We start from the raw sequence: 14864 nt of genomic DNA, 5'->3' as shown, positions 1-14864 counted from the left end.
TGATCAGATCTTAGCTTCAGATGCTTCAAAAATGTGAAAAGTAGAATAATAAATTTTATGTGCTAAATGTTTAATTTATAATATGCTGAGAGCTTTTATCCATTCAATGAATAAATGAACACATTCAGGCTTATTCCATAAGAATTATAAAGGAGGTAGGAATGTACTAAAGTGGGAATCCAAAACCTTTTGTCCTCACTACCATTTTGCCATTACTTGATATTGAAAAAAAGCCATAATTCCTCATCACCCCAATTTGTTGATCCATTAAATGAGTAGGCCAAACTAAATCAATGGTTCCCAACTGGGCCAGTACCAAGTAGTCCCCTAGGGTGAGTTTGGGGGGGTGTGAGGAGCATATTTGGTTCTCACAATGACTTAGGAAGAAACTACTCATGGTATTCCATAGAGAAAGGGACAGGGATGATGAATGTTCTGCTATGAGTGGGAGTCCCGCACAATAAAGAATTGACCCAGGCCAGTCCAGTATTGAAAGATACTGGACTAAATCTGGGACAAGGGTACATCCAAGCTTTCTGACTCACGTGTATTAGAATTCTCCAGAGAATCAGACCAATAGGAAATATATACATATAAACTCTAATACAATATAATATAGTAATATAATTCATCCGTAAGTTCATTACATTATGTAATTACACAACTTTATAATTCTTATATAATTCTTATGTATATCCTATATATGATCATATAATAGAAGAAATATATATAGAAAGAGACAGACTTATTTTAAGAAACTGGCTCACACCATTGTGGGAGCTAGCAAGTTTGAAATCTGCAGGGCAGGCAGTGAACCGAGGGAAGAATTGAAGTTGCTGCTCAATCCAAAGCAGTCTGGAAGCAGAATTTCCCCCTCCTCAGGGCACTTCAATCTTTTCTCTTAGGGTCTTCAACTGATGGATGAGGCCCACCCATAGTTATGGAGAGTAATCTGCTTTCTCAAAGCCTACTAATTTAAATGTTAATCACATCCAAAAAAAAGACCAAGCACTATATAGCCTAAGCAAGTTGACACATAGAATTAACCATCACACCATAATTTAAAGGAGTGTTTAGTATCATTATTTATTCCAAAGCTTTTTTTTTCATATATCTTTGTTCTTAGAACATTGTTGATCATACATGTAATTTATCTGGTGCCAGAGATACTGCATCTCTGCTCTAGTGAGAAAATTCAAATGATTCTCTAGAAGTCTGCCTTAAATCACAGGCTCAGGCTCGGGCTCAGGCTCAGGCTCAGGCTGTATTTTTTGAGCTAACATTTGCCAAAGTAGTGACTCATTGATCTAACTCACTTCCTTTTTCAACCATCAGCCTTCAGGCACTGCCAGCCTCCAGCCCAACCTGCCTCCACCACCCCCATTTGGTGGTTCCATGTCAGGGCTCCTCATCTGTTTTCTTTTCTTTTTTTTTTTTTTAATTTTTATTTATTTATGATAGTCACACACACACACACACACACACACACACACACACAGAAAGGCAGAGACACAGGCAGAGGGAGAAGCAGGCTCCATGCACCGGGAGCCCGACGTGGGTTTCGATTCCGGGTCTCCAGGATCACGCCCTGGGCCAAAGGCAGGCGCTAAACCACTGCGCCACCCAGAGGTCCCTCCTCATCTGTTTTCAAAGACTCATACCCATACCTGATTTTAGGACGCATGTCAGATCTTTCACGTGGCAGCCCTCAAGTTTTCCTGAAATTGATAATTAATCAAAACTTCTGGGGAGAAAAAGGTCCCCTGCTCTAATAGGAACCCAAGAGAGTATCAATTAAGGTGGCTGAATCAGCTGATCTAGCTAACTTCAGTAGCTGAACAGTTATTCGTTCTGTTTGTATGAATGCTTAATATTTGTATTCATTTTGATACTGACATTGAAAGATCCCACTCATCCTGAGAAATTACATCATTTGTAAGCATTATGCAAATTGAAACTAATGTCTGGATTTACATCTATTACCAATACAGCTATAAGTCATACAAGAAGCAATATGACTTGCTAATTTGCACTCACTAAATACATTCCTTATTCACCCAGCATTTGATTTTGGATCTGCTGGAAAGATTGATTATCCTGATGAAAATGTGCATCTTTCCTTAAGGAGGTTTGGGACTTAGGGATTAGTTCAATTCCTCATTTCATATGTCTCATATGGAAAGGTTTTGAAGAGCCAAACTTTAGAGCTCGAAATTTGAGAGCCCACGAGACATGCCATATATTGTTCATTCTGCCATTAATTTCTATGTTTTATATTTGTTTGCTCAGGATGCTAGTGAAAGCCCTCAACCATCTTTGTTGAGAAACGTGGTTGCAAAGGGAAAAGCAAACTGCATCACTTGCCATGTAGTTTATGAGAGATGAGCTTTGATTTCGGATAGTAACTCCCATTTGCAGCTGTTCCAGTCCAGTTCGCTGGAGACTTACCTGCAGTCTTTGAAATAAGGCACCTCAGACCCTCTCCAACAGTCCTGACTCCAGGAGTCTTGCTTGATTCCCAGACCTGAGTTTTCCTTCCTCTTGTTCCTCATCTTCTAAGTTTGGTCTCTGTTTCCAAGTGCCAGTGCTAGCCATCTGTCCAGGGGCTAGAATGGTGCCCCTAAATCCTACCCTAGTGCCCAGGGCCCTGCTAACTACTGCTAGACTTTCCTGAGGTTGGCATCCTTCTGCAGTCCTCCATCACCACCCCCAGATGCCCATGACTGCTGCACCCCATTCTTCCTTTAGAGTATCTGTCATAGGTGGCATCATGTCCCCCAAAAGACATGTTCAAGCTCCCGCCACTCAGGACCTCAGAATATAACCTTATTTGGAAACTCAGTCATTGCATATTTGGTTAAGCTGAGGTCATACTGGAGTGGTGGGCTCTTAGTCTGGCTAGGGTTGCAGCGGAAACACAGTTGTGTGAAGACACAGAGACAACAGGGAGAATGCCATGTGGTGACGAAGGCAGAGATTGGAGTCAAACAGCTGCAAGTAAAGGAATAACCAAGATTGCCAGCAAACCATCAGATGCTGGGAAGAGGCAGGAAGGTTGCCCTCATATTCCTCTATAAGTGACAGAGGTCAGAAGTCTCCACTGACACCTCAATTCTAGATATATAGCCTCCAGAACTATAGGACAATGAACTTCTGTTGCTCGAAGCCACACAGCTTGTGGTACTTTGTTATGGCAACCCTCAGAAACGAGTACAAAGCCTCACTAAATACCTTGTTCTAAATCCTGTCTCCTTTTGTGTTCGCCTGAAAACTAGCCAGACCTTGCCCAGTTCCACTGAGCCTTCTACTTGGCACAGGTGGCACCACTGCTGTCAACCCCACTGATGACTCCTCATTTGCTCTGTAGTCTACTAATCGAACTCCCCTGACTCAGATGAGTTAGCACTTGAGTGACACTAGAGTGAGAATACAGTTTGTGCCCTTCTCAGATTACTGTGCATGTTAATGGACTGAAGGTGCCCTCTCCAAATTGATATGTCGAAGAGATGGAGGCTTGGGAAGGAAAGCAGAGTTAGACAAAAAAGGGTCATGTGAGCACACAGCGAGACGATGGTCACGTGCAGGCCAGGAGAAGCTCCAGAATGAAACGAATGAAATCCACCTCGTCAGCCCCTTGATCTTAGACAACTCAGCCTCCAGAACTGTGAGAGACACATTTCCATTGTTTAAGGCATCTGGTCTACGGCATCTTGCAATGCCAGCCTGAACAGACTAACACAGCGCATATGTTGCATGCTTCAAACACAGCCAACCCAACGTAGACTGCCATCGGGCTTCGGTGACTGTGTCAGCTTCTTAGGGCTGCCATAACAAATCCCCACAGTCTTGGTGACTTAAAACAACAGAAATTTTTCCTCTCGTAATTCTAGAGGCTGGAAGTCCAAAACCAAAGTGTTATCAGGGCCATGTTTCCTTTGAACGCTCTAGGGGAAAAACCCTTCTTTGCTTCTTCCAGCTTCTGGAGGCTCCAGGCGCTCTTTGGCTTTACTGCTGCCTGATTCCAATCTCTCTGTCATTAAACAGCCTTCTCCTCTCTCTTAGAAGGACATTTGTTCCTAGTTACAAGACCCACTCAGATAATACATAATAATCGCATCCGATGATCCATAACTTAATTATATCTGCGCAGCAGCTTTTTAAATAAGGCCACGTTCACGGGTTCTGGGGGTTAGAATGTGGACATATCTTTTGGGGAGTCACGACTCAACCCACTATGGATGAACTACATGGCCCAGAGAAAAAACACCCAGTGATAAATCTTAACAGAAACAGAACTGGCAATGGAAAATGCAAAAATGATTTATGTCGGTTTCAGGCCATCACCTCGTACTTTGCCTTTATGAAGATTTAAGCCTCTGGAGTTTCCATATGGTCGGAAAGAGAATAACTGCAGAGCTACTGAACTGGAAACTTAGTATTTGATTTTCCACTTAGTGACAGACTAAATTACAAAAGATTGTGAGGCATTTTGTGTATACCCTCTGTTCCTGATTTGCTGAGGTTCAGCTTTGGCAATTTACACTTACAGTGTTCAGCCAATTAAACCTCTCTTATCAACTAAGGGCATTTACAGCAGGGAGGCAACATACAATTAAAGTTCTATCAGTTAGTCGGCTTCCATATGTGCTCCAGCTCTCAATTCCAATCTGTTTGCACACTTCTCTTTTGTATCTGAGGCTTCTTCCTGTGGCTCACCAGTCTGTCCCCAAAGCGGGGGATTTGCAGGGAAAGTTGTTGGTCTGTTAGGACAAATGGCAGAGGAGGGAGATCGCATCCAGGCAAAGCAAAACAAAGGATCCTAACAGGAGTATTCCACAGTCATTTTCAATAGTGCTGTATTAATATTTGTTAAGTTTAATCATTCTGTTGTATTGCATGATATGTGGCTGGGAGATGGAAATATTGATAGCCTTATCTTACCGATAACTAAACTGATGTTACCAAGAGTTGAACTACTTTTCCAAGACCCTACAGTTAATGAGTGGTACACCCAAATCAGCCAGATGTTTTGACAAACTATCTCTAAAGACACCCTCTAAAGGAAGTAGACTTCCAACATATTTTAAGCAATGGAAGCATCATTTAAAATTAGTTTATAGCTGCCAGGAAGAACTAACCTAAAAATAACACTGATTTGGTGGAAGTTTGCCAAAAATAAATTTTGTTACTTCTAAGAACAACAGAGTCAGTCTTTGAAAACCTTTTAAAATGGAAGAACCACTTATAAAGTGACAGTGACAAGCTTCTGGTTAAAGGCATTTAGTAAGCAAGGATTTTGCCTGAGGCAGAACAACTCACTTTGTGAATTGAGGATTAAAGGCAGTATAGTTTGTCTTTAAAGTTGACATCAACTTGAGCCCCAAGAGCCTGAGATCTTGTGATTTCAAAAAGCCCAAAGTATTGCAGGATGAAAGGAGAGAAATCTAAATGATTCAGGTTGGCCCGTCCATCCATGCTGACCACAGCTTTGCATCCCAGTACCAGTAAGCGCATTGTGCTGGCAAGAAACTTCTATGTGGAAGCAGTGAAGACCCAAGAACTCAGTCTCTTTAAAGCATATTCTTTGCAAAGAACACTGAAATACCCAGACAGAAAGGCCAAGAAAGAGATATGCCTGTTCAGTCTCTCAAAACATCACCAATGTCTCCAAACCCTTTGAAAAGTCTTTCAAAGATGCTCCCAAATCTTCCCCAAGATACGACGTATTCTTCCCATGGATGATTTACAGCAAGATTTACAGCAAGTAGTTTTTCTACTGCCTCAGTTAATCTTACATAGGGGTGCATACTATATGGGTAATTCCATTTGTAGATGGTTATATACACTGTTTACTCATATTTCCCTGACATTTGTCCAGGAACATAACCAGATCTGCAGCGCTGGTTGTGCACTGGCCAATTCCAGAGAGCTATTCCAAGCACCACAGCGTGAACAATGCCTCCTGGGAAGTCCAGGTGGCCTGACCCTAACTGCTTGTTTCCTATAAGATACATGAGATGAAAGCTTAGAAGCCCCCACTGTCCCGTAATATAATATTTTTGAAGTCTGAGGGTTGTCTGTTTGTATAAAAATTGCCCTACCAGTGCACATTCTGATAATAGGATTTATAGGGGTACTGATACGTATATAAAGATATTTGGACTTTCCTATTTTCACTGGAGGGTTTTGCCTACCCACTACTGATTCATCCTTACTGTTAAATTTATTTTCAGATATTTAGTGCCCATAGATCTTAATTCTTGTAACGTGGGGACTACTCACTAATCATTTTTCACTCTTTCTTTTACTACTTTTACTAATGCCTATTGCCTGCAGGAGAAATACCTACATTTCCCCATAGAATAGAAATATTTATACATATTGCATAAATTTCAGTTAATATGTACCTTCAAAAATCTGAAATGTGTCTCTGTTTTCAAATTTTCCATACCTTGAATGATACAGATAATTCTTTCCTTCTTTACATGATCACTAAGCTATTCAGAGTATTTACATATGATATTAGCCAGTTATTCCTGCAATAATGCTATATAAGCATCATACAGTGTAAATCTCAAAATCTCAGTGATCTGCTACATTTATTTATTTTCCTCCTCAAGTGTCTGTAGGACAGTGGGCACGTCTGCTTCAGGCAGTGGGTCAGGGTCAGATTTGCTCCAAGCATCTCCTCATTCTGAGACTAGCAAATTCCCTGAGCCTGTTCTTTTCATGGCAGATGGCAGGAGTACAAGAGGGAAACCAGACTGAGCAAGCACACCTAGAGCTTCTGATAGGAACGATTTCTACCCAAGTTCATTGGCCAAAGCAAATTGAGAACAGTGGAGTAGAGAAGTACCCTCCATCCCAAAGAGGAGCGATTGGAACATCATGTGGAAGAGGGAGTGCTAATTTTATTATTGGCAGGGAGTGAGGAATAATCCAATTGTGAACAATGAGCCACCATGAACAATAATCCACACCGAGTGCAGAAATCTCAACTCTATTCTCTGTCATTTACAGGAGCTGAAATTGATTGGACTGGACATTCCACACTTTGCTGCAGATCTTCCACTGAACCGATGTAAAAATCGTTACACAAACATCCTACCATGTAAGAATGTCACTAGAGCCTATCTTCTTCGTGTCTCTCAAAGGCTGACAGACTGTTGCTGCAGATTGATCAGTTTCACCAATCTCTGGCTGAGCCCAGTTGTCGTCTGGATCCTCAAGGCCATCTCTGTGATTGCATTAATCCCATTCATGCTTTGATGTTACTAGATCCCATCCTATGTAGGAATATTGAATTTCTTTGCTTGTAACCGAATTGTGTCCAATGATCTGGGAAGACTGACCATTTGGTTCTCCGGAGATCAAAAATCTTAGCCAAATTAGGATAAGATAACCCGAGCTCTCATAAATTATTTTCAGTCAAATCCCTGACAAGGGAAGGAGGGCAATGTACTAAAATGTCTCCTCTTTCTTACTTCTGCAGAGTCTCTTATTGCTTAGCATTTGTGATAAAAGCAACATTTGAGAAAAAAGTAATATGAAACACTTATAGGGATTAAAATATATTCCAAAGACTTAACTGTCCTCTCTGCCACACTGGGTAGAGGTGCGGGCTGGTGCTGGGAGAAGTGGAAAAGGAAGGAGGGGAGCTGAAAAAGCTCTTGAAGAACTCTCTCCTTGATCAGCCTTCTTGATAAAATCACATAATGTCATCATTATAACACTTCACATCTGTACACATTCCAGAATGTGCTTTTCTCATCTGAAGTCTTAGACTTCACAAAGCCTGTGCAACTCCATCTTCTCTGGATTTCCCCAAAGTAGTGGGTTCTCTGGATGTACTAGGTGACATGGAAATCATGGATTTAGGCTACAAATCTAGCCTTCCATACAACCAACCAGATATTTTAGTTCTTCTGAATATTCTGCTCCTGCACAATGCCCCCAAAACTTGGAGACAAGCATAGGGGAGCTGATGGAGAGGAAACGGTGATTGAGATGTGTTCTTATATTTATTTAAACAAGAAACTAAGATTGAGGTGTGGCTGTAATGTCAGGCTAAAGTAAACTTGATCTACCCTGTCACGGGCTGATCTGACTTGCTATTTGGATAGAGAAGGTCAAGACAATTCTTCTTTCCCTTCTCGTTTTTAATATTTCTTTTCTTCTTGTTCTTTACAGATGACTTCAGCCGAGTGAGATTAGTCTCCATGAATGAAGAGGAAGGCACAGACTATATCAATGCCAACTACATTCCCGTAAGTAAAAGACAATAACAAATTTCTTAAAACCAGGCATCCAAATTCTACCTCAGCCAGAATTATTAGGGCTCCAGGGATGCATCAAACAGCCCTAAAGAGAGCCATTGTCCACCTGGCTACCCAATTCGCAGGGACCGTTCCCACTATTCCTCTTCTGAATGACGAATGGGGGGGAAGAGCCTATTGATGAGTAATGTACGGATTTCTTTGTAAAGATCTGGTGAAAATGAAAGTAAATAATTACACTAAAGATCATTTTTCTTGTGTTGAAACTTCAGTCTTGGCAACCCAACTCAAAGGTCTCCACCTGAGCCCCCTGTGCTTTAAAAATAGTGACTGTTCTTGTAAAAAGAGGTGAGCGTGATTTTATCTGCTTCAGAGAACAGTGCTTACAATCACAAGGACCTGCACGGGTCAGTTACTCTGATTACTTCTTTGATGAAAAAGGGAGAGAACATTACCCAGGTGTGTGATCCTTGGCCAGGGTTATTTCCGGTAAATTTTCAGTGTTTCTTCATTCCTGTGGAATGGCATTTGGTGTTGGCAGTGTCTCCTTAGATGACAACTTTGTCACTTAATCTTTCAGGGATACAACTCACCCCAGGAGTACATTGCTACGCAGGGGCCACTGCCTGAAACCAGAAATGACTTTTGGAAGATGGTCCTACAGCAGAAGTCCCAGATTATTGTTATGCTCACTCAGTGTAATGAGAAAAGAAGGGTAAGTGCCTAATGGGGCTGTCCCCACTGGCAGCAAAACCAGCTGTAGCCATGGCCTGAGTGTTTCCTATGTACCAGAAACTTCCATTTGCTTCATTTTTCATCCTCACAATAGTATTATACAGTTCTTCAGAGGGAAGTACCTTTGTTTCCCCTAAGTAAACACAGACTGTTTCTTCCTTAGCCTGTTTGTTTGAAAAGGTTTTGCCATTGTCACCTCAGGTGAAATGTGACCATTACTGGCCGTTCACAGAAGAACCCATAGCTTACGGAGACATCACCGTAGAGATGGTCTCGGAGGAAGAGCGGGACGACTGGGCCTGCAGACACTTCAGAATCAACTATGTAAGTCATGAAGCACAAGTTCGGGTACTGTCCTCGTGCTGTGGGGACACCCACATGTCAGGGACCAACCAACCCACCGTCAGGTCAAACTGTGAGCTCCTCAGGCTTTGGAATACTGCTTTCTTCAAGAGATAAATCCCACTTTTAATGTAGTTATTTCCTATTTCATCCATAATGGTGTGGATGAGATGATTGGCCTGGAGAGCACCAGGAAAGAATAAAATGTCCTCAAGTTTCCATTTCAGGTTAGCCCAGGGCAATAAAAGCCAAGGGGAATTATTGCTATCAGGTACAATTGAGGAGAGAAGTTATCATGACTTATGCTAATTACATGTAAGTATAATTAGGATACATAAGACACACTTAAACTTGAAGCACTTAAACAAGATTTAGTAGTTTGGGTTTGGTTTTGTTTGGCTTTTTCCCTTATTTTTAGATCTGTTTTATTATTTTTATTATTATTACTATTATTATTATTATTATTATTATTATTATTATTTCAAATGTTCTTCTAGGCCTTTTTTTTTTTCTTCTAGGCCTTTTATATCATGGTTCCATCCCTCTTAAAATACTATTGATTTCTGAATATTAGTGTATCAGAAAAAGTCTATTTTGCCAGGCCTGCTACCTCTCTGATGATCAGCCTTTGAGCTTATGCTGAATATTTGTCTGCTAGGCTAGGTGCTGACATCACCAGTCATCCCGTTGCCTTCTTTCACACACCATAGCCCCAGAAAAATCAGAGGGCAGTTTTACTAGTGGTCACTTGAACATGCTCTCTGTCGAGGGCAATGTTGAATAGGAAAGTCCTCATTACAGTGTTCTCTGCTTAGAAACAACACTTCCTGGGGTCCTGGGTGGCTCAGTCCCTTAAGCATCTGCCTTTGGCTCTGGTCATGATTCCAGAGTCCTGGGATTGAGTCCTGCACCTGGCTCCCTACTCAGCGGGGACCCTCCTTCTCCCTCTAGCTCTGTCCCTCCTCCTGCTGTGCTCTCTCTCATTCTCCCTCAAATACATACATAAAACCTTTATAAAGGAAAAAAGAAAAAAAAAAGAAACAACACTTCCTAGCTGTATGGGCTAGCAATTGCCTAGCAATTGACCATTGCTTTGTTTTGTAAAGCCTGTGAGCCAAGAATGGCTTTATATTTCTAAATGGGTGAAAAAATCAAAAGAAAAATAATATTTCACCCAAAATATGGAAATTATATGACATTCAAATTTCAGTGTCCACAAATAACATTTTGATACAGAGCCATGCATTTGCTTACATATGGTGCATGAGTATTTTTGTGCTGCATCAAGCTTGAGAAGTTGAACAGAGACCATAGGACTCTTAACACCTAAAATATTTACTATCTGCCCTTTACGGATAATGTTTGCTGACCCTTAATATGGACAATGGAAATAAAGATTGCCCATATCCATATAGCATCAGCAATCATTAACTAGTCATTTATTGATATTTGCAAGTTAAATCACTTCTTAACCACTTATAGTTAACAATGGCTTTTGCTACAAGGGGAATTTAGGCAAACCCCTAGCAGACCATGCTTCATGCTGTTCCTTTTTTGTTTTTTTTTTTGGTTTTTTTTGGAAATGGTCATCTCCTCCTGTTCCCTAAACACATTCCCTCTCAGAATTTCAGCTCAAAGATCACCTCTTTTGTTAAACTTTCCCTAACCTCAAGACAGCTTTATTCCTTTCTCTCAGTCTAGTCTCACATAGATTATTCTATCACAGGACATCAGAGATGGTTATAATTGCCTCTCTTCACATCCTCCTCCCCCAGCATGCTGTAAGTTTGGGAAGCAAGTACCCTGTTTTAATAAGCTCTGTAATCCCAACCCTTAGCTACTTATAAAAATCTTTGCAGAATGAATTAATGAGTGCATGAGTGAATGAATGATTTCAAAAACAATAAAGCACTTGGAAAGCGTCACAGATATTCCTTAGAGAAAATATTTGACAATCTGAATGCCATTTGGGCCCCGCTTTCTTTCTTGGCTATTTCAACTGGTGAAAACTGCTGGCAAAGTTCGAACAAATGTTTCTCTGGGTTTGCATTCAGGAGAAAAGAGACTACAGAGCACAAAATAAGGCCTGTTTCCTTGACAAAGTCCCATAGATCATTGTATGGTCAATACCATGCTTCTTGTCCTTGGTCTTAAATGATGACCTTTCAATAACAATCATGTGAAGGGCTTGAAACTTAAGAATAAAACTTTGAGCCATGGTCTTTTCTGGTCAGATGTGTAGATGGTAGTTACAAGTACTTGGTCCTAGAGTGCCCCCTTTTGGTCATAAACACAAAATCTAAATTTTAAACTTCTGCCAAAAGAAGCTTCTTTTAAGCTATTGCCAAAGAACATTGTGCGAAGCAAATGGATATATTTTTCTATTTGTTTTGATTTTTGTTTACACTCTTTATTCCCTCCATATTGATATATGGAAACTCTCAGAGTACAACCAGATAAAAGTACACGAGTGAGGAAACCAGGGTAAGAGAAAGTTTGGAATGGCTCAGATGTAACAAGAAGGGTTTTCTTGTTTAATAAGAAAGGAAGTAAATGACCATAACACACAATTTGTCACTTTCCAGTGCTTGAAAACTTGGTCTGAATTCAGTAAGAACTGGAGACTCAAGCCAGCAAAAATTTGTTTGTTCCCATTGACGTGTGCCTTGCTATTCGGCTGACAGGGACCACCCTGATACTAAGAACTCCGTCCTGCAGCTATGGAAAGAATAATGACGATTTAAGTGTTTCCTATTTTTGAACCACTTTGTATATTTTAGCCAGATACATTTTCAGATTGATTATGTATATACGCATAAACATAAATATATGTACAAATATATATTGCCCACAATGAACAAGTCTTTGCACTAAGCCTGTAATCAGCCTTTGAAGAGAGTTAATATTTTTGTGAGCTTTTCTGGGCAACCAAAGTTATCTTTGTGCTTAAATCTTCATGGTGTTGAGTTATGGAGTCATTCTGCACAATTTATCATGCTTGGGTTACTCTCTTGCCATACCTCCTGAAAAGGGTAGTGAGAGGAGCCAGCATCTTTGCAGACTTTCGCAAACATGCTCCATGTGTCTAAGAAAGAGCCATTGAAGGCAGTGAGGGAGGCACTGCATGTGGCTGGGGTTGTATAGCCTTAAGCGCCTAGGGGACAGTGGGTCTAGTTGAAGTGCAGATTTATTTATGTTTACAGAATTCTTATTATGTATTTATTCATATATTTTAATTATGCATTTACTTATATTTATACAAATTTTACTTCACCCAAGACCACTGACTCTTTGGAATTCATTTCTCTTGAATACCTGAACCTAACTTTCATTTCATAACCAGGCCAAATTCTTCCAAATTATGATACAGTATTCCATTCATCGAGTGGATTCTAGGTTCTTAGCAAGTTTTAGGGAAGAGGGATGAATTAGATCTCTGTGAGGCCTGGATTTGGAATATTTATGACAGTTGATAATAAGAACAGAACAAATCTTTATGCTTACAAATTAGTAGAGACTAAAGAGGGTGAATCTTGGGGTGCCTGGGGGGCATAGTAAGTTAAACGTCTGACTCTTGGTTTGGGCTCAGGCCATGATCACAGGGCCATGAAATTGAGCCCTGTGTGAGGCTCTGAGCTCGGTACAGAGTCCACTTGAGACTCTCCCTCCCTCCCCCTGCTCCTCCCTGCTTCAAATAAATAAATCTTAAAAAAAAAAAAAAAAAGGAAAGAAAGAAAGAGTGAATCCTCAAGGCCCACATCCCAAATGATAATTACTCAGTCCAGAGGGGACAAGAATATATTTGACATATGGGTTAATAATATGAAAAAGATGATACAAAATATACCAACCCACTGGGATTCCCAGAACCAACCATACAAATGCACAGAGCTGGATGGGAGCGCGTGGTGGTAATTATGTAGCAGCAGCGATGATCAGATCTAATAGGTCCCATCCTTCACAGACATGAGCACAGCTAATCCTCACAACAACCCTTGTGATGGGTTGTTTTATAACATCAAAAGGATTCATTTTAGACATGAGAAAACTGGTGTTCAGGGATTTTGTCTTGGGTCAGAGCACAAGACAGAGATTGTCATACTGGTGAGTTTTAAAAGCATAATCTTGGGTAAAATCTATAAGGAACAAGGGAACCAGGATAGGACAGGGCAGGGAAGGAGCACACACAGCTGTGGCTTCAGCAGAATTCTGGTCTCGACTGGGTCCCCCGGAGAGTGCCAAGGGAGTACATGGTGCCAAGCTGATATGGATGCCACCCTGACATAAGGGGGGAAGGCATTTTGCACCCCTTGTCTCATCAAGAGAACACATCCTTTTGGGCATGCTCCAGCAAGATAGTTCCCTTTGTGGAGGAGAGTGGAGGGGAGGGCACAGCCATATGCTATCTAGCAGCAACTGGAAAAGAGGTGCAGCCTGGTCAAGGGGACCCAGAGGGGGCACCAAAGCACTTTTCAGGGGATCCATGGGCCAAAGCTGATGCAATTGCCAAATGACAGAGTCAGAATGCACACCCAGATGCTTGAGCTCTACAAAGACCTGGATTAGCCTATTTATACTATGCTTTGAAGTTTTATACAATTAGTACTTTTTTCAGGGCCTGCTTTGTGCCAGACACAATCCTCAGAGCTGGAAAGGGAAGGGGCCTAGACGGGGAGGGGCACGTGGCTTTAACTTCTTATGCTGTTAACTGGTGAGCAGCCGTGGAGGCCTGCTCCGGGCCGATGCCCTGACAGATTTTAATGCTTGTGTTGGCTTTTTCTCCTAAAGGCCGATGAGATGCAGGATGTGATGCATTTCAACTACACTGCATGGCCTGATCACGGGGTGCCCACAGCAAACGCTGCAGAGAGCATCCTGCAGTTCGTACACGTGGTTCGACAGCAAGCTACCAAGAGCAAAGGCCCCATGATCGTGCACTGCAGGTAACCTCTTCAGCCGTATTTTCTGTTAAGGCACCACGGGCTTTGCTGTATAAAGGGAAAAGCCCACCATTCCATGTATCCCAGTCACACTGAATTAACGATTACATGAACTATGATGTTTTAAAAAATTAACAATTAACTGATATCTTACTAGATACGTCATTTACTTATAATATGGCATTTCTTATCTCCATTAGCCTATGAGATAGATGTTATTATTCTCATTTTTAGGTTAAAAAAACAAAAACAACTGAGAAGAAGGGAGGCAAAGGGATCCACACACATTCATGCAATAAGAAAGTGGAGGGGTTAGGGCTCAAATCCGTGCCTTTAGGTGCTGTGTGGTATTATCCCAACCTATCAGTGATTCTGAGTGCTTTATAACATGGCCAAATACAAAGTCAGATTAAAAGTAGCAAATCACAACCCTGAATAATATAAATAGACATAAAAACAAGATGAAGGAAAGGAGAAATAAAAGTATTCAGCTCATTAAGATAAACATTTGCTATGATTGCTCTTTGAGATTGTCTCTAAACTTCCAGATGGTTAAGATGAAAAGGGCCTG

At 41.1% G+C, this 14864-nt stretch overlaps 1 protein-coding gene across 3 annotated transcripts in view; it reads left to right on the top strand.

The window, feature by feature from the left end:
* The window catches only part of PTPRO (protein tyrosine phosphatase receptor type O), a 239816-nt gene that overhangs the window by 214298 nt on the left and 10654 nt on the right, over positions 1-14864 (top strand). For all 3 annotated transcript variants that reach the window (XM_077870947.1, XM_077870946.1, XM_077870948.1), the window contains 5 exons: positions 7021-7111; positions 8191-8267; positions 8857-8991; positions 9213-9335; positions 14142-14296. In XM_077870947.1, the coding sequence (XP_077727073.1) occupies positions 7021-7111; positions 8191-8267; positions 8857-8991; positions 9213-9335; positions 14142-14296 (581 nt within the window). The remainder of the gene's footprint in view (positions 1-7020; positions 7112-8190; positions 8268-8856; positions 8992-9212; positions 9336-14141; positions 14297-14864) is intronic.

The sequence above is a fragment of the Canis aureus genome, chromosome 25 (genome assembly GCF_053574225.1).
Source record: "Canis aureus isolate CA01 chromosome 25, VMU_Caureus_v.1.0, whole genome shotgun sequence".
Classification (NCBI taxonomy): Eukaryota; Metazoa; Chordata; class Mammalia; order Carnivora; family Canidae; genus Canis; species Canis aureus.
This window is presented reverse-complemented; position numbering and strand designations above follow the sequence as displayed.